This window comes from Lepus europaeus, chromosome 13, assembly GCF_033115175.1.
Source record: "Lepus europaeus isolate LE1 chromosome 13, mLepTim1.pri, whole genome shotgun sequence".
Taxonomy (NCBI): domain Eukaryota; kingdom Metazoa; phylum Chordata; class Mammalia; order Lagomorpha; family Leporidae; genus Lepus; species Lepus europaeus.
Genome location: NC_084839.1, coordinates 64574100 through 64601427, shown reverse-complemented (window position 1 = coordinate 64601427; position 27328 = coordinate 64574100). Strand labels below are relative to the sequence as shown.

Below are 27328 nucleotides of genomic sequence, written 5' to 3'. Positions count from 1 at the left end.
AAGTACAGAGGAGAGTCCCTAACCTACTCTCAAGGACTTTCACTTTCACTCAAGCCCTGGCTCAGCACTCGCAAGTCTAGGGGAGGAGCTGACCAGGAAAGAGTAGGGCCCCTTCCTGTGCCACACAGTAGGTCAATATCTTTTATTTCCCCAGCAGGTGCTCTTCCTAAAGTTCTTCCCACACTACTGCCTCTCTCTCTGAAGTCAAACGAGAGGTCTTCAAAGAGTTCACAGAAAATGCATATTATGAATTTTTTATGCATGGATTTCAAATAGCTTTGCACCAAAATTAAATTATACTTTAATTCTGTTTCCTATGAACTTTTCCAAGCGCCCTCCTGTCTTATAAAAGCCTCTTGAACATTGAACTGGAAGGCGAATCCTGGACTATTCTTTGGGTGGCCTTACAAATGTGTCCCCTAAGTGACCATCTGTTCCAGGTCCCAGTGATTCTCCACCAGGAAGACATCTTCCCTCCATCCCCCACCTCCTGGGAACAATTGGTAATGTCTGGAGATGTCTGTGGTTATCACAAGTGGTGGTGATAGTGGGGGTGCTACCATCATCTGGTAGGTAGAGGCCACAGATGCTGCCAAACATCCTGTAATGCAGAGGACACCCCCATACCAAAGAACTAGCCAGCCCCCAAATGTCCTTAATGTCCAAGTTGTGAACCCTGACCCACCCCTCACTACCCACACAAGAGGGCTTCTCTGCCCCAACTCTCAGTTCCTCGGGTCTTCCGAATGGAGGTGAGCTCCTCTGATATATTGTTCCTACAGGGGCACTTGGTCACAGGATGCTGGAGAAGAGGCCAGGAGTCCTGTGGCTGAGTCAGTGGCTCTCTCCCCTCAGAGGACTCAGCTCGTGGCCCGAATTCTAGGTTATGTGACACTCACAAAAATGCACTCTACTGCATTCCAATTCCTCAGGGCGGCAGACTTACAGATGGCATGGATAATGACAAAGTTTCCTCTGTGTTTCATTGACCTCATATTTTTCTTTAAGTAATACTAAAGGATGGCATCTACATGTAGCCAAATAGTCATTAAATCAGCAAAGATTTATTGTGTGCCCAGCAGGTCGAGTCACTGGGCTCTGTGCTTGATGGATGGTGAATCTGAGGCTAGTGCAATTAGATGGCGGCCCCTGCAGCGGGAGTCCTGCACCAGGTGGGGAGGGGGGAGTGGGCGCTTATTAAGGCAGAATCCTAATCTCCCTCCAGACATCCTGATTTCCTAAGGGAGGCTGGGGCTGAGGAATCTGTAGTTTTAGCCAGAGACTCAAGGCGACTCACTCAGGCCATCCATGGGACCACACTTTAAGAAATGATAGTAGAAATCTTGAAATCCTACCAATCCCAGGTCTAAAATCTACCATGGTCATTTCCTGAGCTCCTGGAAGAATATGATTTAACTATAGAATTTTTATGGCATGGAGTGAGCATTAGACAAGCCCATTTGTTTCGGTGGTAGTTAGGAGAAGAGTCCCTTGTATGTGAGAGAGGTGTGAATGCTCATCTCTGAACCCAGCGTACAGCGATTACAGATCACTAATCTTCCCTGGTTACCAAGATGAATGACTCCCCTGATTACTCTCAGTTTTCTTTCAAACCCTCGCTCAAACAGCTGTCATAAGCACTCCTTGTTGGTGACTTCTCAATGGATCTCTCTTTAATAGCACAAAGATCACCATCAGAGGTCCAAATCTAAACCTTGTTTCAGGCAAAAACTCTCCAAAGCCATTAGAAACACCGGAACACTCACCTATGGCTAATATCAAGGACGTTATCTCACTACACAGGTGAGACACATATAAAACATAGGCGATCACTTTCAGCCCAATTACTCGACGCCAAATTTCTGTGCTCAATTTAGTAATAGAAGAAATCAACAAAAAGAACCTTATGATAATCATGAAATAGCAGATCACATTGAATGTATCATCATGCGCACTGGAGAAGAGACATACGGATTAATGGCCAGAATATCTCAGAAAATGTGCCAGCATCTCCTAACATGACTAATTATAAATATATCTCATGTTCAACTCATTCTGCTCCTTTATACTTGTCTTTATCATACTTTCACATGTCTCTGTGTTTCTGTTTTGTCCTCGCTGTGCACTTTTTGCTGTGGATAACCCCACCGATACCCACTGAGCTCACAAAATTGGACCCCATTGACTTTACTCCCAGATCAAGTGCTGCCAAAGACTCCAGTCTCTGTGTTGCTATTGAAACCAGGCAAAATATGAATGAATTTCCAAATAGGATGGAAATAGTGCTTCCATAATCTATAGAGAAAAACTCACAGTTTTGTGTGTGGTCTGTAGCCTTCAACCATCCACAGTAACCCAGGTCCCACACTCCAAAGAACTCCATGTCCCTGGCACCATCAAATGAAAGAGAAGGCCCCTCCAGCACTTTGGAACTTTGAGTCCACCTATCAATTCAAATGCAAATCTTCCCCCCTCAAACTCCAGTCCGCTGATTTGCTGTCAGACCATTTTTGAGTAGACCCTGCTCCCCGCACAGCCGCATGCAAATGGTGGGTGCTCAAGTATAAGAGGCGACAGAAAGACTGGGACCATACCTATTTTTGCAGCCTCCACCTTCAGGTTGAAATCCCAGTTCCTGGGCAGCTTTAAGGACATCTTGCTCCGGGTTTGGCCGAACGGCTTGGGGAGCCGCGCGTCCGTCCTGATCGGCTCCGGTCTCGCCTGTCCGCTCTTCCCCTCTGGTTGTGTATGCTTTCTCCCACTTCGGATTCCTTCACAGCAATCTTAGGTTTGAGGTTGACTTGCCAACGTGCCTCTTCTTCCTCTCAGATGAGAGGTCCATCCATCTGTCGCTCATGGACGGCACCCAAGGGCCCACTGTCCCGCAGGGCTGGTGCCTTGCTCCTCCGGCTTTCAGTTTTACCAGAAATTTCCCAGTTGACCTCTCTTTGCGCTGCGTCATGGGAAGCAAAGCTCTTGTTCAAAAGAATCTCAGGCCTCACCAAGGCAAGGTCCTGATAAACAACTGCCGCCTCTGGGCTTTTTTTTTTTTTTTTTTTTTTTTTAAACTGTCTGCTTCCTTGCATTTGAGGAAGTGGGTGGCTGTTCAGTGTAATGATGCATTATGAGCACCCTTCGTTGAGAAAATGGTTTTTGGAAACGTTTGTAAAACGAGAGTGAATAGTTTGGGGATTAAAAGAAAACAAGTCTGAGACCCCTACCATATACCTCTACTTTAAGCTCTCCTGCTCCTCACCGGATGAATCAAAGATCCAAAAAACGATCAGGAAGACAAGCACAATGCCCCACCCCCACCACCAAATTAACTCCTTTTAAATTCCTCCTGCACTAAGGGCACATGGTAAGTGCTCCACCTGCCCAGGACAAAGGTTCCCAGTGATCCCAGCCTGAAGCAGGGAGGGTTTGGATGCCTTTAGCCATAAGTCCTCATTCACTGGCCAGACCCCTTCAAAGGCCAGCATGGTTCTTTTTTTATCATTGTGGACACCATGTGAGCTTCAGCATCCCACGACATGAGTTCAAAACTCAGTTCTTCCACGTTCTAGCTCTGCAACCCTTTAAAAGTGACTCTTATTTACCTATTTATTTGTTTGAAAGGCAAAGAGACAGAGAGATGGCGATCTCTCATCTTCCAGTTCATTCTCCAAATGCCTACCACAGTCAGGCAGAAGCCAGGAGGAGCTGGGAATTCAATCCAGGTCTCCCACATGGAGGCAGGGCCCCCAGTCCTAGCACCATCACTGACTGCCGTCAGGGTACATATTAGCAGGAGGCTGGACTCAGGAGCTCGGACTTGAATCCAGGCACTCCAGTGTGGGATGTCAGCATCCCACGCAGCGTCTTAACTGTTGCACCAAATGCCTACTTCTAGCTCTGTAACTTTTAACGAGCAATTGAATCTCTCTGGGCCTCAGCATCCTCGACAGGAAAAAGGAGGCTGACAGTAACCCTGCCTGCACACAGCACTGCAGAGGCGTCGAGCGCAGAGCCTGCCACACAGTGGTTGTCCCACAGGCATCAGTTCAGCCCCTGTGCTGTTTAGCTCGGTTCTATGGCGGGCTTTCCTACGTTTAACGGAGTCCGCCAGGCCTAGGAGTTTAGTGTTTGGGCCCTGGCAACAGATTGCCTGTGTTCAAATGCTGGCTCGAACAGTGTCTGGCTTTGTGAGTTTGGACAGGTCTCTTGACCACACCCTCAACTGCGATTTCTTCAACTGTAAGTGAGGTATATGGGGCCCACCTGGTACATGACTGTTATGAGGTCTTATTAGCTAGGAGGTACAAAATGTTCAGAACAGTGATGCCAGCCAGCCCCCAAGCCACACATCCTGGGCCCATGCAGTCTTCGCCTGTCCGGCATGAGCAGCTGCTGCTTTCTCCGCTGATGGCCTTGCTCCCTGTTTCATTGAGAAAGGACTGGAAGAGAATGTCATCAAGACCCCTCACCCTGGCACACAAAAAGGTGTCCACACAGCTGCCTGTGAGCTCTGCACTCCACATGTTCCCTATCTCAGGCCGTCACGCCACCTTCTCTACTGCGTCAGCACTTCCTTCTCTCTCCCGGACTTTCTCTCTGTGTTCAACTTACCACTGATTACCCCATCTTTTAGCAAATCTCTGGATGCCACACCCCCTTCAGCCACAGCCCCGTCTCTCCTTGCTTTGTGAGCTAAAGCTTTGGCAGACATTGTCTGCACAAGTTTCTCCTTCGTCCCTCCTGAATCTGCCCCCCATCAATGTTTTTGTCCCTAAAACTCCACAGAATATATTCTTGTCAACCACACTGACCACTTTCCTGTCACTAAATCCACAGGTCGATGCTCCTTCCAAATCCCACCGATCTACCAGCAAGACTGCACACATCCCATTGCTTTCTCCAACTCTGAGCCCTCTCCCCACGTGGCTCTCAGAACCTAGGCCAGGCCTGCTTGTCTTCCTGACTCTCTGCCTCTGGTTCCTCGCTGATTTCCTCTCATCTCTGACCTCTAAGGAAATCAAGCCTAACCAGCGGGCTTTTTCCCATCTGCACTCATACCTTTCTGAGCTAGACTGGCTCAAGACTAGACACCATTACCTATGGATGACTACAAGTGATATTGCCAGCCTAGGCTGTACAGTCCGCACCCCTGACCCACCCCACACTTGCATCTCTGTTTAGGTCTCCAGTATTCATCCCAAACCAAAGATGTCCGAAGCTTCTATTCCGGGGATCAGGCTGAAGGAGCAGTGGTGACCGGGGGTGTATTCTCATCAAGCATGACAGAAGCTTTAAGAAGGAAGAACCACAGAAGTGTATTGAAAGTTACTGCTCGCATTCCATGGCCTAGCCCAAAGCCTCTGAGACAGGAAGTACACACAGCCCCTGGAGGAAGGGAAAAGCACTTTTTTTAAAAAGATTTATTTTATTTATTTGAAAGACAGAGTTACAGAGAGAGGTAGAGACAGACAGAGAGAGAGGTCTTCCATCTGCTGGTTCACTTCCCAAATGGCTGCAACGGCCAGAGCTGTACCGATCCAAAGTCAGGATCCAGGAGCTTCTTCCGGGATCTCCCATGTGTATGCAGGGGCCCAAGAACTTGGGCCATCTTCCACTGTTTTCCCAGGCCACAGCAGAGAGCTGGATCAGAAGAGGAGCAGCCGGGACTAGAATCGGCGACCACATGGGATGCTGGTGCTGCAGGCCAGGGCTTTAACCCACTGTGCCACAGTGCGGGCCCCAGCACTGTCTGCTGGTCAGGACTCCAGTCCTCCTCACTCCCCAGCTTGCCCAGCTGTCCTCCAGCTCCCCAGCAGCGCTGGACTCCTCTGAACCTTGGCTCAGCCAACAGTAGACTCTGCATGACCTCCTGTCCAACCCCAAGCCAGCTGCTCTCTCCCTTGCCCTAAATGAGGCGGCAGTCATCCTGGCCCCTACCCCCACTCACAGGGAACTTGCCACCACCCAGAGTTTCAGTCCTGAGATCCTTAATTCAGAAACTGAGAATATTTTGGTTTTTTATTATTATATTATTTTAAATGTTGGATTAGTGTGTAATATTTAGACATTTTTATGGGGTACAAGTCTAATATGTCAACACATATTAGTATACTACTTAAATCTACTACACACAAAGTATACTACTTAAATCAATCATATCAGACAATTACCTTTCCATTTCCTTACCTTTTCTTTGTGTATCGTGCCTGCCAGCTCTTCTTTCTTTATAGAAGATATGGTGCATTATGGTGACCCAGAGTCACCCCTCTGTGTGTAGAACACCAGATCCCCTCGCCTCCCTCTGACCGCACTTGGGAATTCACTGCCCAACTCCTCTCGGCTTCTCCCCCACCCTTCCCAGCCTCCAGTAACCCAGTTAAGTTCAGCTCAACTATGTATTTTTTGGAATTTCTGAAAATATTTCGAAGATGGCTTTTAGAAACACACAGGGAACTTCCTGTGCTGTGTAGGGTAGGTCCCTGTGAGTCTTGGAAAAACTCATGACCCGTGGGGGAAGTTGGTCGTGCACACTCAGGCAGTCAGAGGAAAGGCAGCCTTGCAAAGACGTGGCACAGCTGGGGTCCCTGCAGCCCTCGGCAGAGCCCCCTCTGGGTCAGTCAGCTGTGTGTGAGCGGGGGGGGGGGGGGGGCTGTTATGTTGCCACCCTCCCTCTCTGGCCTTCACAGAATGAAGAATACGCTTTACTGGTCCCCAAGTTTGAATAACCATCCACAATAACCAAAGCAAAAATCCATTTACCTGTTCCTTATTGCATGTTAACCATTTATGGAGGGCTGAATTTCAGCTGGACCTTGGAAGAATGTTCACGAACAAACAGACTGGGTGTGTCCCTCCCCCTTCCCTTCAGGCACTAACAGTCTGTAGAGGGAGAGGAACAATTGAGTGTGCAGTTAAACATGACATAAGAAAGGCTTTGTTGGGGAAGTGTGGGGAACTATGGGGGTTTGTGGTGGAGGAGCCTGAAACTGGGGCTTGGAGAGTGAGGGAAGGCTTCCTGGAAGAAGTGCCTTTATTAAATTAAAGTTTGGTGCAAGAGTTGAGGAGACCAAAATGCTCCAAACAAAGCAAATGGCATGCAGGAGGCACGCGCACAAGCAAGGTGCCTTCAGGAAGGCTGAAAGCATGGGTTGGAGGTGAGGGGCCAGGTGCATATGGGCTGCAGCCTGCAGGCCACAGAGAGCCTTGGTAAAGAGTGTGGACTTGCCCTGGAGCAAATAGAGGCCTCAGAGAAGTTTCTATTCGGGTGGAGTGAGAGGGCTGCTGTAGGCATTCAGGTGAGAGAGAGCCGAGAGGGCAAGAAGGAAGATGGGCAGAGGAGAGAGGGAGAGAGGGGGAGAGGGAGAGAAGCGTAGAGGGGAGAGGGAGAGTGGGGGAGAGGGAGAGAGGGCAGCCGCAGGGGCAAGGGAAGAAAGGAGTCCTTTGGGTGGTGAACTTATAGCCTTGGGGGAGTTTTTACAGGAGGGGGAGGATAGAGACACCTGGAGCTTCTGATCAGAGAGATGGGCGAGGCTCCACAGCGAGGGGCAAGAAGTCGGGGTACCCCCAGCAGAAGCTGTGGGGCTCAGTGTGTGTGCGTTGCGTTGGAGATCCACAAGCACCTGGATGCAGATCTCCTGCAACTGGGCGGACCTAGAGCGCAGATCATGCCTTCATCCACTCGTTCGCTCCGTAAACGTTTGTCCAGGACTGGGCTGAATGCGAGTAGACACCGGCAGTCAGGAACCTGGCTAATCCATAAATGGCTCACAAGAGAGAAGTGTAAACAGAAGGCAGTGCCCTGAGGGGTGCCAAAGCAGTGCACACACGGGGCAGGGTGGGATGGGAAGTGGTTAGCTCTGCTTGGGTGGCCAAGGGTGGCTTCCCAGGAAATGGGACCTTCAAGAGGTGATCGGAGCAGGACCCTCTAGACAAATGAAGCAAACGAAGGGGGCCGGCAAATGCAGCAGGTGTTCAGGGAAGTACCCGGGCTGGCTGCGGGGGCAGACACAGCAGGGCCAAGAGCCTGCTACCTTTGCTGAGGCAGGGGACCCTACCCTAAGCTGAGGGTCACTGGAGAGTTTTCTAAACATTTCTTTCACTGCTGTTTCCCACTACAGAAGTCTAGGCATGGTCTTTGTAGAAGTTTTCAATTAGCAGAAAGATAATTAAAATCACTCTTATCATCTGATATGTAAGAAGAATTTTTGTAGTTCTTAGTTTCCTGTCGCTTATTCTATTTACATGTGTAGGTGGTCTATATATTTACATGTTTTAAATTTTTTTAAAAAAACACTGTATGTGCTGTTTTATTTTTTTTTTTTTTAATTTTTGCCAGGCAGAGTTAGACAATGAGAGAGAGAGACAGAGAGAGTTATAGACAGTGATAGAGAGAGAGAGAGGTCTACCTTCCGTTGGTTCACTCTCCTAATGGCCGCTACAGCCCGTGCGCTGCGTTGATCCAAAGGCAGGAGCCAGGTGCTTCTCCTGGTCTCCCATGGGGTGCAGGGCCCACGCACTTGGGCCATCCTCCATTGCACTCCCGGGCCACAGCAGAGAGCTGGCCTGGAAGAGGGGCAACCGGGACAGAATCCAGCGCCCCAACCAGGACTAGAACCCGGTGTGCCGGCACCACAGGCGGAGGATTAGCCTAGTGAGCCACAGCGCCAGCCCTGTGTGCTGTTTCACAAGTTGTTAAGCTTACTTTGACCAAAACAAAACATGAATTATTGTCATTACACATTTTACTGAAGCATCACGACCAATGGGTTCATAGTTTTTAATTCTATGGTGAAAGCAAACTTTGTTCACTAGATTCTGTTTCACTGAGCATTTGGGATGTGTATAAATTGTCATAATATTCTTGTAGCTAAATATCTGGATAAATCCATTTTTCCTCCTCCCACTCCAAGAGGAATTCTTGAAGATACACATGCTGAGAAGGTGGATAAGCTAATGGGAAGACGTGTCATGGATTCCAAATTGCCCTCTGGAAGTTTCCACCAATTTCTGTCCCATCAGCAGTATGCGAGGGGCCCATATCCTGCTGAGCCCGTGAGTTGACATTGTGATTTTTTTTAAGAACCTCCAACCGAATAAGCAAACGATCCTGTGTTAAGCAGTGGAACTAAGTTTATTTTATCATGTGCTTCTCAGCCATCTGTAGGGGTTAATGTGAGCGATTTTGCAAGCAATCAGTGCACGTTTTCTGGTATCTTTGTGACCTTCAGCCACAGGCTCTAGGATCTTCAGACTCCAGTTTTCCATGAACTAGCACTCCACTTTGTCACCTCCTTGCCCTTCGTTTCTTCATCTCTGTTACTCTCCTCTGACAGCTTTGTTAGTATAGATTCCGCACACCATACCATTCATCCATTTAAAGTGTACAACTCAAAGACTCTTTTTTTGTTTTTTTTTTATTTTTTTTAACTTTTATTTAATAAATATAAATTTCCAAAGTATAGTTTATGGATTACAATGGCTTTTCCCCCCATAACTTCCCTCACAACTCAATGACTCTTAGTATATTCACTGAGCTGTGCAGTATCAGCACAATCAATTCTAGGCCATGTTCATCACACACACACACACACACACACACCAAAGAAACCCCATATCATACAACATAGAGCAGAGGTGAGCATCCCCTCTCCATTTTCACCAGTCTACTTTGTCTGTATAGATTTGCCTATTGTGGACATTTCACGTAAACAGGGCCAGACAATACTCTCATGTGATCTTTTGTGGCTGTCTTCTTAGCATAATGTTTCAAGATTCACTAATATTGTAGAATGTACCAGTGCTTTATTTCTTTTCCTGTTTAAATAGTATTCTGTTGCATGGATATGTCATGTCTTGCTTATTCATTAGCTGATGGCCATTTGAGTTGTTTTCACTTCTTGGCTATTATAAATAATGCTGCTATGAGCATTCATGTCCAAGCTTTTATGTGGCCATAACATATGCTTTCGTTTCTTTTAGGTATGCCCATAGCAGTGGAATTTCTAGATTATATAGTAACTCAGAGTTCAAGCTTTTGAGAAATGACCAGAATGTTTTCCAAAGTAGGTATACTGGGGCCGGTGCTGTGGCGTAACAGCTAAAGCCACAGCCTGCAGTGCCGGCATCCCAAATGGGGGCTGGTTCAAGTCCCTGCTGCTCCGCTTCCGATCCAGCTCTCTGCTATGCCCTGGGAGAGCATTAGAAGATGGCTCAAGTCCTTGGGCCCCTGCACCTGTGTGGGAGACCCGGAAGAAGCTCCTGGCTCCTGGCTTCAGATCAGCACAGCTCCAGCCACTGCGGTCAATTGGGGAGTGAACCAAAGGATGGAGGATCTCTCTCTCTCTCTCTCTCTCTCTCTCTCTTTCTCTTTCTCTCTCTTTCTCTGACTCTCCTTCTCTCTGTGGAACTCTTTCAAATAAATAATAAATCTTTTTTAAAAAGCAGTTATACTGTTTTACATTCCCTTTAGCAGTGTTTGAGAGTTCCATCTTTTTTCACATCCTCCCCAATGCTTGTTATCTTCTTCCCTTTCTATTTTAGCCAACCTAGTGGGTAAGAAATTTTAAATCATTACGCTTTTGATTTGTATTTCTCCAGTGGCTAACGATGTTGAACCCCTTTCCCTGTGCTTATTGACTGGACTGGTTTCCCAAAGCAAAAATTCTCCTTCTTGAAACATCTCAAGATGTTTCCTTTGTTTGTTTCCTTTGTGGCAGGTAGGCAGAGAGAGAAGCAAGAGAGAGAGAGAGAGAAAGAGAGAGAGAGAGAGAGCTCCCATTCACTCATTCACTTTTTTTTTTTAAATATTGATTATTTATTTTACTTGAAAGTCAGAGTTATACAGAGAGAGGAGAGGCAGAGAGAAAGAGAGGTCTTCCATCTCCCCAGTTGGCTGCAACGGCCAGAGCTGCACCGATCTAAAGTCAGGAGCCAGGAGCTTCTTCTGGGTCTCCCACATGAGTGAGGGGCCCAAGGGCTTGTGCCATCTTCTACTTCTCTCCCAGGCCATAGCAGAGAGCTGGATAGGAAGTGGAACAGCCGGGACTGGAACCGGTGCCCATATGGGATGCCGGCACTGTAAGCAGCGGCTTTACCCGCTACACCACAGCACCAGCCCCCAAAGATTCACCTTGCAAATGTCCCAAATGGCTGGGGCTGGGCCAGGCTGAAGCTGGGAGCCAGGAACTCAATCAAGGTCTCCCACCTAGGTGGTAGGAACCCGATTACTTGAGCAGCCCTTGCTGCCTCCCAGGGTGTTCATTAGCAGGAGGCCAGATCGGAAGTAGAGCCAGGAATCCAGCCCAGGCACTCTGAGGTGGGACTTGGACATCTGAACTGGCACCTTTATTGCTAGGCCCAATGCCCACCTCTGTTTGGTTTCTTTTTAATTCTTCCTTAGCAGAAGCTGTTGCATGCTGTGCTCAGACCATTCCGAATTTCTGGCAGCTTCCTTCCCACATACTTCTGCTGTCCTGAAGTGTCATCTTGTTCCAGTTTCTTGCCTGGCTCTCTGGAACTTTTAGGTGATGCTGGGCCTGAGAAGGCAGTCACAGCTTCCTGGGAGTGATTAGATGCGGTGGAGAGAGCCCCGGTCACCAGACCACTGCCAACATCACCTTTATGGTTGCAGCCATCGTTTCCTGCAGGGATTTATAAGGATGGCTGGCTGGGGAGGGGAGAAGGGAGTACCCTGCAGTGCCTCACCGAGAGACATCAGAGACTTGGAGGAAGGCGCAGGGAGAAAGATCAGTTTTCTGGATTCTTTTTTTTTTTTTTTTTTGACAGGCAGAGTGAACAGTGAGAGAGAGAGACAGAGAGAAAGGTCTTCCTTTGCCGTTGGTTCACCCTCCAATGGCCGCTGCGGCTGGTGTACCACGCTGATCCGATGTCAGGAGCCAGGTGCTTCTCCTGGTCTCCCATGGGGTGGGTACAGGGCCCAAGGACTTGGGCCATCCTCCACTGCACTCCCTGGCCACAGCAGAGAGCTGGCCTGGAAGAGGGGCAACCGGGACAGGATCGGTGCCCCAACCGGGACTAGAACCCGGTGTGCCGGCACCGCAAGGCGGAGGATTAGCCTAGTGAGCCGCGGCGCCGGCCCCAGTTTTCTGGATTCTACACCTTGGAGCCCCTGAGTGAAAACCCAACTCCAGGAGAGTCCGAAGGTGAGCGCCTGCCTTTGTCTGGGTCTCCTGCCTGGATGGACTTTCTTTGAACCCAGGCCACTGTACAGTAGGACAGTGCCCTAGGGGGAAAAAAGATTTATTTATTTATTTGAAAGGCAGAGTGATAGAGAGAGAAGAGACAGACAGATGAACAGACAGAGAAATATTCCATCTGTTGATGTACTCCCCAAATGCCCACAGCAACCATGGGTGGGCCAGGCTGAAGTCAGGAGCCAGTAACTCCATCCTGGTCTCCCACATGGGTGGCAGGACTCAAGTACTTGAACCATCATCTACTACCTTTCCAGGTGCATTAGCAGGAAGTTGGATCAGAAGCAGATGAACCAACACTCAAAATGCTCTTTTAATCAGCATATGGAAGCTTGCCAGAGGTCCACTCTCCGACTGGTCAAGTGCACTCAGTCAAAACACTTCCAGTTCTCTGAGGCAGTGTCAGGTGTCATTGTGGTCACACTAGTCCTGTCATTTTCCTTACTACAGATTTAAGAAGAAAAGAGGACTACATTACAGATAAATCTCATTGAAAAGTTGCCTGAAAAAAAAAAAAAAAGTAGGCTGAGGTCAAGCAGGTTAGGAGAAAGCACACCCTGCTCTGTGGATGCTAGTCGGCCTGTTTTGCTGCTTGAATTTCCTAACTGGTCCCCACAGGGGCACCCAACAAGGAACTCCACTTTTAGCTAAGGGCCACATTTTGCAACCTTGAGTGACAGATCTTTGGTATGTGTGGCCTGGAATAGGGGCATTTGGAGGAACCAAAAATAAAGATCTTTTTAATGTGAACTTTAATACTCTATGTCTTTAAGAAAGCTAGATTTAAGACCTTTCTCTCCGGCGCCGGCACACCGGGTTCTAGTCCTAGTCGGGGCACTGGATTCTACCCCGGTTGCCCCTCTTCCAGGCCAGCTCTCTGCTGTGGCCCGGGAAGGCAGTGGAGGATGGCCCAAGTGCTTGGGCCCTGCACCTGCATGGGAGACCAGGAGAAGCACCTGGCTCCTGGCTTCGGATCAGCGTGATGCGCCGGCTGCAGCGGCCATTGGAGGGTGAACCAATGGCAAAAAGGAAGACCTTTCTCTCTGTCTCTCTCTCTCACTATCCACTCTGCCTGTCAAAAAAAAAAAAAAAAAGACCTTTCTCTCTGTCTCTCTCTCTCACTGTCCACTCTGCCTGCCAAAAAAAAAAAAAAAAAAAGGCCGGCGCCGCGGCTCAATAGGCTAATCCTCTGCCTTGCGGCGCCGGCACACCAGGTTCTAGTCCCAGTCGGGGCGCCGGATTCTGTCCCGGTTGCCCCTCTTCCAGGCCAGCTCTCTGCTGTGGCCAGGGAGTGCAGTGGAGGATGGCCCAAGTACTTGGGTCCTGCACCCGCATGGGAGACCAGGAGAAGCACCTGGCTCCTGGCTTCGGATCAGCGTGGTGCGCCGGCCGCAGTGCACTGGCTGCAGCAGCCATTGGAGAGTGACCCATCGGCAAAGGAAGACCTTTCTCCCTGTCTCTCTCACTGTCCACTCTGCCTGTCAAAAAAAAAAAAAAAAAAGAAAAGAAAAGAAAGCTAGATTTAGTTTTTTTGTTTTATTTTTAAAGATTTATTTATTTATTTGAAAGTCAGAGTTACTCAGAGAAGGAGAGGCAGAGAGAGAGAGCGAGAGAGAAAGAGAAAGAGAGAGAGAGAGAGAGAGAGAGGTCTTCCATCCACTGGTTCACTCCCCAATTGGATGCAATAACCAGAGCTGTGCTGATTCAAAGCCAGGAGCCAGGAGCTTCTTCCTGGTCTCCCACATGGGTTGAGGGGACCAAGCATTTGGACCATCTTCTACTGCTTTCCTAGGACACAGCAGTGAGCTGGATTGGAAGTGGAGCAGCCGGGACTAGAACCAGTACCCATATGGAATGCTGGCATTGCAGGCGGTGCCTTTTCCTGATGCGCCACAGCAACGGCCCCATAGATTTAGTTTTTAATATTTATTTATTTATTTATTTATCATTTGAAAGGCAGAATTACAGAGAGAGACAGAAGAGAGAGAGGTCTTCCATCTGCTGGTTTACTTCCCAAATGGCTGCAAAGGCCAGAGGTGGGCTGGTCCAAAGCCAGGAGCCAGGATCTTCTTCCAGGTCTCCCACATGGGTGCAGGGGCCCAAGTACTTTGGCCACCTCCCACTACTTTCCCAGGCCATTAGCAGGGAGCTGGATGGGAAGTGAAGCAGCAGGGACTCAAACCAGTGCCCATATGGCAGCAGCTTTACCTGTTAAACCACAGCACTGGCCTCAGAAAGTTAGATTTAGAAGGGACAAGGTCAAAGTTTTATTCCTTTCCTTAGATATATAGGAAAACAGAAAAACCGCTAGCTGGCAGAAGAAGATCTGTGTCCCCTAAACATCAATATGAGTTTAAGGTGACCAGGTACAGGCTCCTTGGCCTGGATCATTGGGCCTGTTCCCCCAGCCCAGGTCAGTGGGTGAGAGGTGCCTGTCTCTTTATTGATCTCACCTCTGCCAAGGTCCCTGACATTGGATCTGATGTCTGGCCACAGTCTGATAGCCCCTTAACCCTTTACTTTTTCTGACTCTCCCGTAGCCAAGGAAAAAAAGTCTACGTGGAGGCCTAAAGACCAAGACTGGCATTGTTGCTGCCAAAACTCTGCCAAAAGAAGGCTGTTCTGTGGATCGTGGGGTTAGGGAGAGAAATGTCCATTTAAACAGGGAATTTGTTTCTCATTAGTTATAAACAGAGCCTGGTGTTTCCAAAGGGAAGTGCAAGGAGCAACTCAAGAGGCTGTCCCTCATGCAGTACCTCCTTGTGGCCATGACAGACTACAATGTATTAGATAGGACCACGCGGAAGTGCCAAGATTTGACAGCTTTTGACCAGCAAAAGCAATTTCGTAGGGTTCAATGTCGTAGGCCCAGTCTGCTTTTTGCCATTCATTCAACAAATATTAATAGGGTTGTTCACCTATGATTGCCAAGCACTGCTAAGGTGCTGAAGACACAGCTAACAGCAAGACAGACAACAATGCCTGCTTACATGAAGCTATCCTAGCGAGAAGAGACAGACAGTGGACAAGAGAAACAAGCAAATATACTAGATGGTGGTAAGTGCTGTAGAATAAAAGATTAGAAGCTGTGGGAACAAGGGGAGAAGGATCAGGTTAGGGAAAGGGGAGGAAGGTTGTAGTTTGAAACAGCTGCACAGCAGAAGTCTCATGGAGTAGGTGACATTTGAGAAAAGACCTGAAGAAAGTGAGAACGAGCCAGGTAAGCATATGTGCAAGAACTTTCCATGGGAGGAAGAGCAAGTACATGAGCTCCGAGCTCCTCCAGGGGTGGAAACAGGCCTAGGGCACTTCAGAAAGTTAGTGGGAAATGCAACTGAAAATTTTTGAAAATTCATGCATAGTTTTTTCATACTACATATCTTCCAAGAACATTTTTGAAGACCCCTTGTATGCATGGATTTCAAAATTTTTCTTTTTCTTTTTAAGATTTATTTATTTATTTGAAAGTCAGAGTTACACAGAGAGAGAGAAGAGGCAGAGAGAGAGAGAGGTCTTCCATCTGTTGATTCACTCCCCAAATGGCTGCAATGGCCAGAGCTGCGCCAATCTGAAGCCAAGAGCCAGGAGCTTCTTCCCAGTCTCCCACACGGGTGCAGGGGCCCAAGGACTTGAGCCATCTTCTACTGCTTTCCCAGGCCATAGCAGAGAGCTGGATCAGAAGTGGAGCAGCCGGATCTTGAACCGGCGCCCACATGGGATGCCAGCACTTCAGGCCAGTGCATTAACCCGCAGCGCCACAGCACCAGCCCCTCAAAATTTTTCTGCACCAAAATCAATCTATCTGTTAATTCCACTTTTAGCGAAGTTGTTGAAGTGTCCTCATTTGTTCAACAAAAAACAGGAGGCAGTGTGTCTACAGCAAAGGGAGACAGGGGAAGGTTATCGGAGACAGAGCCAGCACCTTAACAGGGATCCCATTGCTTGGAGCTCTGTGAGACTCTGTCAGGACCTTGGTTTTTGCTTGGAGTGCAGTTTATGGGAGAAGAGTGACTTGATTTGATCCATACTTGTAAAGACCACTGTGGCTTCCATGTTGAGGATGCACTGAGTGAGGGGGAGGGCAAGGGCAGGGGCAGAGAGATATCGGCGCCTGACTGCCACAGTCCCAGAGAGCAAGGATGGTGGGCGTAGGCCAGTGTGGACCATCCAGCACGCTGCATGGAGCTGTGTGGCCATTGCACTGCACAAGGCACCTGCCTCATGAGGCTACGGCCCAGAGCCTAAGCGTGGAGCTGCAGCCCTCCGCAGGAAGTCCGTTTCTAACTGTTACAAAAGCAAGTGTCCTATGGACCAGTGAAGTCTTTAGTGGTAGCCAGGGAGGGGATGAGAAACGCATCGTAGCTCAATCCTGCCAGCTGCACTAATGGATTGCAGGGGGAGTGTGAGAGAAAGAGAAGAATCAAGGGGAGCTCCAAAGAGGAAACAGGAGCATGGAGGTGCCGTTCATTGAGATCAGAAAGCCAGAAAAGGAACACACCAGAGTGAAGGGTGGAGATGGACAACATGTGAAGCTGGAGATGCCCCAGCAAGCATCCAAATGGAGATGGTCCAGTAGGCAGCCGAATATGAATCTGCTGTTTATGGTTGCGAATCATCGGATGGATAGTTTAGATAATGTAAAACCACTTGGCTTCTTGGCCTTACATTTTGTGGCCATCCAGAGCAACTCAGGAAGAACACTGCCAATGTTCGCAGCCTGGAAGGTCACAGGTATCCACCGTGCATGTCCTTTCAACATCCTGCGGAGATTATGCACCGAGGGGTTTTCCTCTCCTGAGGCAACTGACCATGCCTTTGCTGTGCTCTATTATACAGGGGCTAGCAGGGGTCAGCACTGTGGCATAACAGGTAAAGCCACTAGCTGCAACACTGGCATCCCCTGTGGGCATCAGTTCATGTCCCGGCTGCTGCACTTCCAATTCAGATCCTGGCTAATTTGCCTGGGAAAAGCAGTGGAAGATGGGCCCTTGCTATCCACAGTGGAGACCCGGATGAAACTCCTGCATCCTCACTTTTGTCTAGCCCAGCCCTGGTTGTTGCAGCCATCTGGAGAATGAAGCAGAGGATGGAAGCATTCTCTCTCTCTCTCTCTCTCTCTCTCTCTCTCTCTCTCTCTCTCTTTCTCTGTAACTCTGGCTTTCAAATAAACAAACCTTCAAAACGAAGGCCTAGTTAGAGAGAGGACTTGCTCAGGAGAAATAAGCATCATAGGCTCAGATGTCAGCAAGTGCGTGCTTAGAAGCCAGGTAAAGCTTCGGCAGCTTAGAAGAAATGCTGGGACCCTGTCATCCCAAGAGTCTGGGAGCCCAGAGCAAAGTGAGGCTGAGTCCAGGAGGGTTTTCCCAGGGAGAAGGGAAGATATCCTTTCAGGCTACCCAGGGAACTCTCGAGATCTCACATCTGACCATCCAGCTCCTTGGAGTTATTTGGAGATATTTGTAATAAGTGGGACAGGTAAGAGGAAACAGATGGGAGCCCAGAGCAGTTATAGGAAGGCGGGTGACCATCCAGAGTACGTCAAGAAGGAAGAAGGGCAAAGGGGGCTCTTCTTGCCCTAGGGCTCCCTCTAGGGATTAGCAAGCGAGTCCACTGGGTTCAGAGGACTTGGAGGACAAAGAATAGGACCCTAAATCTTGGTATCTTGACCGCCAGTGTCCATTTTTGAGATCTCCCAATAAATCTAGCCCAGACTTACAATTTTGCATGGGTCCGTTGGCTTTCTGTTTGCAACAAGTCTCCAAATTGGTCTGCAGGCCTAGGCAGGTTTCTCAAGGATCCCCATGGGGGTAAGAGCCTCAGGATGCCCCTCACTCCAGGTGACCACTCTCCCTCATTCACCTTGGCTCCACTGAGCATTTTTTGCTGTTAACCAGCAGACATGGTACAAGCACCTAGGTGACTGCAGGCTTTCTTAAGAACAAATTTTTTTCTTGCTGAGTCCCTTGAACACAAACTCACCACCCTGTGTGGGCCAACCAAGACAAGCAGCTGGAGAGGCAACAGTCACATGCATTGTTCTGGTTCTCTCAGGATTCTGCTGAGCCTGCTTTTCCTTTTCGGGCTTTCAGTGTTTTCCCTGAACTTAAAAATTACTAGCTCCTCCATTTCTCATCTAACAAGATGCTGTTAGCATCTTGCTTTAAATGATGGGTTCCCATGGGAGATAAGTCCCACCCATTTTCCTTTCTTGGCTCTCTCCATCCTTTGACTCCTCTTTCCTGGGAGATAAAGCTGGAGTTCATGCTGACAGAGTGGGCTGTAGCCAGGTGCCTGTGGTCTTGGTAGGGGTGCTCCAACTTTGCATTTGCATTCTCTAGGAAGTTATGTACCCCACGCCAGAATGCAAACATGCTCACTAGGAGCCCAGTTCCACACTGGCTGGGTGCATCTGGCCCCCTCCTGATCAGCCAGACTAGACAGCACATTCCACAGCAACGGGCCCAATGGCAACCGTCTGCTGTGTGTCCTGCAGCCTTACTCAGCTCAGAGGGATCCCATCTAAAGATGCCTCCAGCATGGGCCCGGGGAGCCCAGTTTTCCTTCCCCAGAAGTTCCCAGGGTAAATCTGTACCATCAGTGCTCCATCCCAGAACTCATTCCCGCCGAGCCCTCTGCATTATGAGGATGGCTCAAAGGACTGAATGCAGTGCCCTCGTGGCTGTGGTCCCCTCTGTGGGTAAGCCACTGAGCCAGGGGTTCTGAGAGACCTTGTTTCTCAGGGCTTTCTTGGCCCATATCTGACAACGTGACCACCAGACCCTGACCCTCCCGGGACCACTGACCTCTCCTCAAAGGGATTTTGGCCCATGGACAGCCTGATCCCCCAGTGACCGTTCTCTCCTGTCCTGCTGTCTCCTGGGAATAGGGGAAGATATCTTCCACCTTGAAGGGCCCTGTGACTCCTACCCCTTGCCCAGCTGGCCAGCATTCATGCCACTTTGGCACACTCTGCCACAGCAAACACTGACACCATTGCTATGGCTGCTGGGACCCAGGGCACCCACAGCCCCCATCCTCTCAGCTATGAATGTCGGGCTGTGCTCCCCAGAAGGGACCACTTCGGAGAAAAGCGTTTGGAATGAAACAGCCCAGGGAGCCTTTGGATGCAGCTGCCTTTGCAGCAGACCCACAGGTGACCACAGCTGACCGCTGGGGCCTGCAGGGTCAGAAATGAAGCTGTCACTAAGGACTGGGAAGCCAAACACAGACTCGGTGAGACACAGAGATGCATTGCTTGACAGCTAAGTGGTTTGTGGCTGGAGTGACCTGGGCTCAATCCCACAAGTGTTGAGCGTGGCTCTCTTGCATGACTAACTTTACAGGCTCCCTCACCTCACAGGGGGCTTTGTTTTCCTGACCACGTTGTCAGGCCATGAGGCTGTCTACCTCTCCTGAGTGGATGACCACAGTCTGTTAAGATTAGGGTTGGCAGGGCCGGTCCTATGGCATAGTGGGTAAAGCAGTGCCAACATCCCATATGGGCTCTGGTTTAAGTCCCAGTTGCTCCACTTCCAACCCAGCTCTCTGCTATGGCCTGGGAAAACAGTAGAAGATGGCCCAAGAGCTTGGCACCCTGCAACCACATGGGAGACCCAGAAGAAACTCTTGGCTCCTGACTTTGGATCAATGCAATTCTGGCCGCTGTAGCCAACTAACGAATGAACCAGTGGATGGAAGACCTCTCTCTCTCTCTCTCTCTGCCTTCCCTCTCTCTGAGTAACTGGCTTTCAAATAAATAAATAAATTCCTTTAGCATGTGTCAAATTCCCTGACAGTCTGACTCTCATCCCTCTCTCTGGACCCAGCAGCACAAACTGGCCAACTACTCCACACTCTTCACCATCACCAAGACATCTAAATGAGCACCAGAGTGACCAGCTCAAAACACAAGGCACAGCCGCTGTGCTCCATGCCCCGTGGTTTAGTGGTTAGGTTGCCGGTTAAAACCCTCATGTCCCGTGTGGCAGTGCCTGGGTTCAGATCCTGACTTCATTCCCGACTCCTGCTTCCTGTGAATGCCACACTGGGAGGCAGCAGTGACTGCTCAAGTGGTTGGATCCCGGCCACTCACAGGCTTTGGCCTGGCCCAGCCCTGGATGTTTATAGGCATCTAGGGAGTGAACCAGCAGATGGGAAGTCTCTCTTTGTCTGTCTGTCTCTGTCTCTGTCTCTCTTTCTCTGTTTCTTTCCCTCTTTCCTGCTCTCAAACTTAATAAATAAATAAACGCCAAGATGTGGTGGCACCCCTCTGCCAAAGCACCAGCCCAGTGTCTCCAGTGGAGCCCCAAATCAAGCTCCTCTCTCCCCAGTTTGGAGACTGGGGGCCTGCGTGCCTACTGAGGGCGTGTGCACTGAGTGACACTGGCTCATGTGGGTACAACACCTGACTCAGCTGTTCTTGAGTGCCCCAGTGCCTGCAAGAGACCTGGCAAGGCCAGGGAGTTCAGGAACCTGGGCTAGGGTGAGAAGGAAGGCAAGGCCCAGGAGCCCAGGAGCCCAAGAGCCCAGGAGCCATTCTGGTTTCCAGTCCTCAGCTTACTACCTGTGTGACTGTGGGCCTGTTGGTTAAGAGCACTAAGCTTTACTTCTCTCATATGCAAAATGCAGGTAATCATTACATCTATCCTGCAGAGCTGATGAAAAGATCAAATGAGATAACACATAAAAAGTAGCCAGTCTGGTGCCTGGCACAGAGCAATTCTTAATAATTTGTAAGAGTGGGGAAAGAGGTTCCAGTGATGAAGTTACGAGTCCTCAAGAGCCCTTGATGCTGCATTTCACATGGCTTTCTCAGAAAGCGAGCTGGGGCGGTGAGAAGCTAAAATGTGCTGCATCTGTGCCAACCTGGGGGACGTGAGAAGTGTCCTCCCTTGTTTGAAAGGCTTACCGGGCTGCAGAGCCACCGGGGGCACCTGGAGAGGCGTACGGGGAGGGGAGAGGATGGGTGCTGTCTGTCCACAGAGCACTGCAGAGCCGAGGTGCACAGGGAGGAGGCTAACTTCTGGACCACAAACCACTGATGTGGTTTCAGGAGCTCCTCCTCGCCAGCTCAGTAGCCCAGCACATGGGCAAATAACGACACACCCGATTTGATGGCTTGGACATACTGGGTAGGAGGAAGTGGTATCCTGGGGAGGGGAAGACGCAGGTAGGAAAGGGGAGAGTTCTAATCCCACGAGGGATCCACGTGGCAGAAAGGTGAACTTGTCTCTTCTGTCTACCTGGCGTTTCACTAACAGGAAATCCAATGCCACAGTTGGAGAACTCTGTTTCTGAGCCAAACCCTACTTCTGGGCTGGTCAGCTTCCACTCCCCTGAGATCACGAGATGTCAGCAGGGAACTGTCAGAACAGGAAGTGACAAAGGCAGCTGCTGATATGAAACTCACAGTTCACGTTGAGTAACTGATTACACACAGAACACCCGATCCTGCCAGGAGAAGGAAAGGGTCATGGGCACACGTACCTTCGCTTTACAGTGAGTGTGCACATTGGCCAAGACAGCACCATGACCCTCAGAGCCAATGCTAATCCATTCTCCCCTCATGATTCTCACCATGACCTTTTTGGTGAAGAGGGCAGATACTCATTCATTCCATGTTATATATCCAAGAAGCATGGAATGGGTGGATAACTTGTATACTGGTCAGGCTAGAAATTCATATTTTGTCCATGAGTTGTTGCAAGCTGTAGTGGTCAGAAAATGCACAGTGTGATCTTTAAGATAAAGTATAAAATTCAAAATAAAGAAATGAGTCTCTGATGATGAGTTCTGATGTCAGAAAGAGGAAGCAAGTTTGGGCCAATCTCATAAAAGGAGTCATCGTACTTTAACCGTTAAGCAAAATAACTTTGTTTATGAAATTGGAAGTAGCCAGGCCGGCGCCACAGCTCAATAGGCTAATCCTTTGCCTGCGGCGCCCGCACACCCAGTTCTAATCCTGGTCGGGGCGCCGGATTCTGTCTCGGTTGCTCCTCTTCCAGTCCAGCTCTCTGCTCTGGCCCGGGAGTGCAGTGGAGGATGGCCCAGGTCCTTGGGCCCTGCACCCTCATGGGAGACCAGGAGGAAGCACCTAGCTCCTGGCTTCAGGTCGGCACAGCGCACCAGCTGCAATGCGCCAGCCGTAGTGGCCACTTGGGGAGTGAACCAACGGAAAAAGGAAGGCCTTTCTCTCTGTCTGTCTCTCTCTCACTGTCTAACTCTGCCTGTCCAAAAAAAAAAAAAAAAAAAAAGAAAGAAAGAAAGAAAGAAATTGGAAGTAGCCAGTGCAATTAAACCTTGCACACATTTTCATTTGAAACATAACTATTTCCAATGTTAATCTAGAGTGGCTAGTAGTTGGGATTGTCCCCCGGCAATTTCTCTGGGGGTTCCTGGTACCTTGGGCAATGAGGATGTTCATACACAGTAAGAGCCTGGATCTGGGGATGCCTGAAGTCTCTGTGCAATTCAGTCACCTCTGTGAGCTTAGCTGGCATCTCTACAAACCCATTTCAGTTGTGAACGATTATATTGGTCAAGTCGGTCTTTGGAATCACATTCAACTATCCCAACACATCCAGGGTAGGAGAGCGTTTCAAAAAATAGCTGACAAGCTGCAAAACTGCAGAGTCCACCTCACGATGCGACTTTGGGGACAGGGAAATGGGCAAAAGGCTGAAAGCAGGCTATGGCACCAAAAGCATGCCTTTCCAGACAATGCCAGTAACAACATGAGTATGGCCACAGGGTTCAGAGGAATTTGGCCTTTGCACAGAGCAGGGTACATCTGACATGTTCCCCAGTCTAAGATCTCTGCTCTGTCCCGGTTTCACTCCTCTGCCCTGCTAATCCTTTGAGCTGCACTCATTAGAGTGACTCTCTCGAGACCGCCGAGCCAAGGGGCAGCATTTCTCTCTGACGCCTGTGCGCTCAGCCTGGGGACCTGCCCTGTCTGTGTGATTTCTAGAAAAGCTGTTGGTGCACAGGAAGTTGCTAGAGTTCTTCACCAACGCCATCTATCTGATCTTTGCATTACATTTAAAAGTTCCTTCTTAAAGTAGCCTTAAGTTTTAGATCAGGGGACACACAGGTCAGTGGGCAAGCCGTAAATGTCAAATATCACTCATGCTGAGTTTGGGACAAGGCCGGAGATTAAGAGCAGCTCCTTCAGCTCTGTCTGGGTGCCAGTCTCTGCCATCATCACTCATTGTGGTTTCTGAGCCCCAGATTTCTCACCTGCAATGGCAGGATGATACCATCTACAGTGGGGTATTTTTTTCAAAGATTTATTTACTTGAAAGTCAGAGTTACAGAAAGAGGGAAGGACAGAGAGAAACAGGGAGAGAGAGAGAGAGAGAGAGATCTTACATCCCCTGTTTCATTCCCCAGATGGCCACAATGGCCAGGTGGAAACCAGGAACCTGTAGTTTCATATGGGTCCTCCAGAAGGGTGGCAGGGGCCCAAACACTTGGGCCATCTTCCACTGCTCTCCCCAAATGCATTATCAGGGAGCTGGATAGGAAGCAGAGCAGCCGAGACTCAAATCTATAAGCCGGTGTCACAAAGAGTGACTGCCCAGCACACCGCAATGCCATGGGGTATTCTTGTAAGAATTGGGGTTCTTGAATATGAGGGGTCTTCAAAAAGTTCAGAGGAAGTGCATATTATGGGAAAACTACATGCACTGCAAAATTTTGGCACCAAATAAATTTATCTTTCCATTTCATTTCCACAGATGTTTTGAAGTTCCCTGGGACGTAAAGTACCTGGCTCATATGAGACATTGCTAAATAGTGGTGGTAGTAATTGTTAAATTCTTCAAAACTGTGTCTGACAACAAGATCATAAGCTGAAAAATACTCCTCCAAAGATATGCAGGTTCTGTCTTTCCCTCGAACTTGAGAACATATCCCTGTGGATAAATATGAAAAGTTTCTTTCTCTTCTGTATTCTCAACATTTCACGTCACTCTGGTCACCACAAGTGTGTGTGTGTCTGTGTGTGTGTGTGTGTGTTGGCTCATTGCCCACCCTTTTTCCAGCACCAGTTGGGTGTACTAGAATTCAAATCAGTTGTGACACTATCCACCTGGAGGCAGCATCTGGCCCTGGAGGTTAAGGCCTCAGTCCCATGAGACTGCCCCCACCTCAGACACCAAGCACAGAGCTGCCGCATGTACTTCTAAAGGATCAGCCATATATTGGGATTCCCACGATCTTCTCCTTGTTGCCTCCACAATTTGCTAGAATGGCCCACAGACCTGAGGGAAACACTTGGGTTTACCAGCTTATAATGTAATAAAAGATATGGCGAAACAGCTAGAGGGAGAGTATGTGGGATCAGTTCTGGGAGGATGCTGAGCGCATCCTGTCCCTGTGGAGGTGGGGGACGCTGTCCTCTGGCACGTGGACATGGTCACCAACCTGGAAGCTATCAAAACCCCAAACTTCAGGGGTTGCTTTTTTAGTTTCACCACGTAGGCCTAGCCAGCTCTTATCTCGATCTCCAGTTTCTACCACCACCCCAGAGCGTGGGGTGCTTCGAAAGCTCCAAGTGGCTTCATCGTCCTCGTGGCCAACGCCCATCATGAAGCCATCCAGGAGCCCAGTCAAGAGTTGCCCCCTCTAGGACAAAAGATACTCCTGTCCCCCAGGGACCGCCGAGAGACTTCGGAGCTCCGTGTCGGGACCTGGAGACAAAGATGACAGATCGGAACAGAGGCTGCTCCTCTCCTAGTACCTCGGACCTGCAGGAACACATGAGGGTTTTAGGCACTCTGTGTCAGAAGCCAGAGACGGAGATCAGTATGCCGATTTCTGATTATTTCACAAAGGTAAAGGGATCTGGGGCAGATGTGATTCCGTCAAGGAGCTTACGACGGGGACGCTCTTCCTGGGTGACTCAGGTGGGCCCAGGTTGGAATCACAGGGAGGCAGGAGAAGATCTGACCACAGCTACCGGAGATGCAGAAGCGGGGTCAAAGGAACGCCAGGAAGGGGCCAGGAGGCACGGAGTGCAGGCTGCCTCCAGGACCGGGAAAAGCTAAGGAAACAGACCCCCTCCCCCCTGAGATGTTTCGGAGAGAACCTATTGGCTGACACCTTGACTTTGGCCATGTGAGTCTGATTCTGAACCCCAGAGCTGTCAGAGACTAAATCTGTATTCTTTGAGGCTGTGGAGTTGGTGATCATTTGTTGCAGTAGCAAGGGGAAACTCAAAGGCTGTGGAACCCTTTGCCTGTGTGGCCCATAAGCTGCCCCTGGAGGCGTGTTTCAACCAAAGCGTGTTTCCTATCTTTTCAGAACGAGATGCTCACCCATGAATGGTGCACTTATTTTGTACCAGACTCAAAAGTGGGCAAGCCTACCTCGGGAAAATGCTTACAGCAGGGAGAACAGAGGCCAGACCACAGAACCATCGCCAGCGGTTCTCTGCCTTCCTTGTGCATCTGAGTTGCCTGAGTATTCATTCAAATGAAGATTCAGATTCAAGAAGCCTGGAGGCTGGCCTGAGACAGCATTTCTTTTTTTTCTTTTTAAAGATTTTATTTATTCGGGAGGCAGGATTACAGAGAGAGAGAGAGAGAGGGAGGGAGAGACAGAGAGAGAAGAGACGTCTTCCATCAGCTGGTTCACTCCCCAGAGGAGCGCAATGGCCAGAACTGGGCCGATCTGGCGTCCATATGGGATGCAGGCACTTCAGGCAGAGGCTTAATCTATGACACCGCGGCGCCAGCCCTGTAAAACAGCATTTCTAACACACACACACACACACACCCCACATGACGTAATGCTGCTGGTCCTCAGGCTGTATTCTGATGAGCCAGGCTCTAGAGCACGAGTTTCAGGGGACACATCTGATTGGCATTGCCTACTCCCTTAATGGATCTGCCTTTAACTAAGTTCCCACTTCTCTCCAGCGCTTTGTCAGTCTCCTTGAGGGGCACCCAGTTACCTACTGCGTGCTCACAGCTGGTAGCACGCCATTCACTTCTGCTCCCACCAAGGCCATCATGTGGATGAACTCAGGTGTCTGCTTCCCCACCCGATGACTGCACCCTAAGCTAATACAGTCTTATTATAGAATCACAATGATATGAAGTAGGTTATTTAAGCCAGTGAAATATGAGTGCAAAGGAACAACAGAATTCTATCTATGAAAAGTAGGCTAACAGCTTTAAAAAAGGAGGAGCGTGAATACCACTAGAAAACATGTACATTTGTGTGTGGGTAAGTGGAGGGAGAAATCGTCCAAATCTCTGCACTTGGCATGACTGCCACCATGCCTAGGCTTTCACTCTCATTCTGAAGGAACCAGAACTTTGTCAGTGCTTTCTGGATGAAGTTATCCATATGTATCTGCTTTATAGGTAAGTGTGAAAGGGCACACGCCATGGGGGGATGGCGCGTTTGTTTACATTCCAGGCCTCTGAGTCCACGTTGGCAACACTGGAGCCTTGTCAGCACCACAGACCTGTGGGAGGCTGTGGTTCATCTCTCATCTTGTGCAGGGGAAGAGGCTGAAGGTCAAAAGAAAGCAGCAAATTGACACAGGTTTGGAACCTGTAAAAACCGCAACATCCTGACCCCGTGGCCGGTGCAGGCAATGGTTCTGCCACACTTTGCCCTTTTGGAGGGGGGTCCTTAGTGGTTTAACGTGTGCTTAACTCTCACAGGAATGTTAAGCAATTCGCATGAAACAGATGCTGCTAGACATATGGAATGTCACTTTCTGACATTTAAGAGAGATCTGTACTTACTGTTCCACTAGGATCAAAGAATAAAGAGAAAGATGGGCTGTGGCAAAGCCATACCAACTCGAAGGAAGTTTGGGCAGAAAATTCTATGCAGTGGAATAAGGATACCTCTCTGAGATAACCCCAGGATTCCCATGTTGGTTTATCACCAGTGTGAGTGCTACCCAAGAAAGTGTTGTGTGGCTGAGGATTTAAATAAAACTATTTACAGTACGGCCATTCTCAATGTTTTTGTGCTTGACAATCAAACTTCCATTTCATTAGATTGTGGAGGCAAACAGGCTCATGTTTCATGTTTTCCGAGAGGGAAGAAAGTTCATCCCAGCTCCAGGCAAGGAGAGAAGTAGTTTAAGGCCAACT

The 27328-nt window shown here is 49.2% G+C and overlaps 1 protein-coding gene across 1 annotated transcript in view; it reads right to left on the bottom strand.

The window, feature by feature from the left end:
- ARHGAP25 (Rho GTPase activating protein 25) overlaps positions 1 to 2782 on the bottom strand; it is a 90391-nt gene extending 87609 nt beyond the window's left edge. Inside the window, exon 1 of the mRNA XM_062208697.1 lies at positions 2595 to 2782. Within this exon, the coding sequence (XP_062064681.1) occupies positions 2595 to 2655 (61 nt within the window). The 5' untranslated portion in view covers positions 2656 to 2782. The remainder of the gene's footprint in view (positions 1 to 2594) is intronic.
- Between the last annotated feature and the right edge of the window lie 24546 nt (positions 2783 to 27328).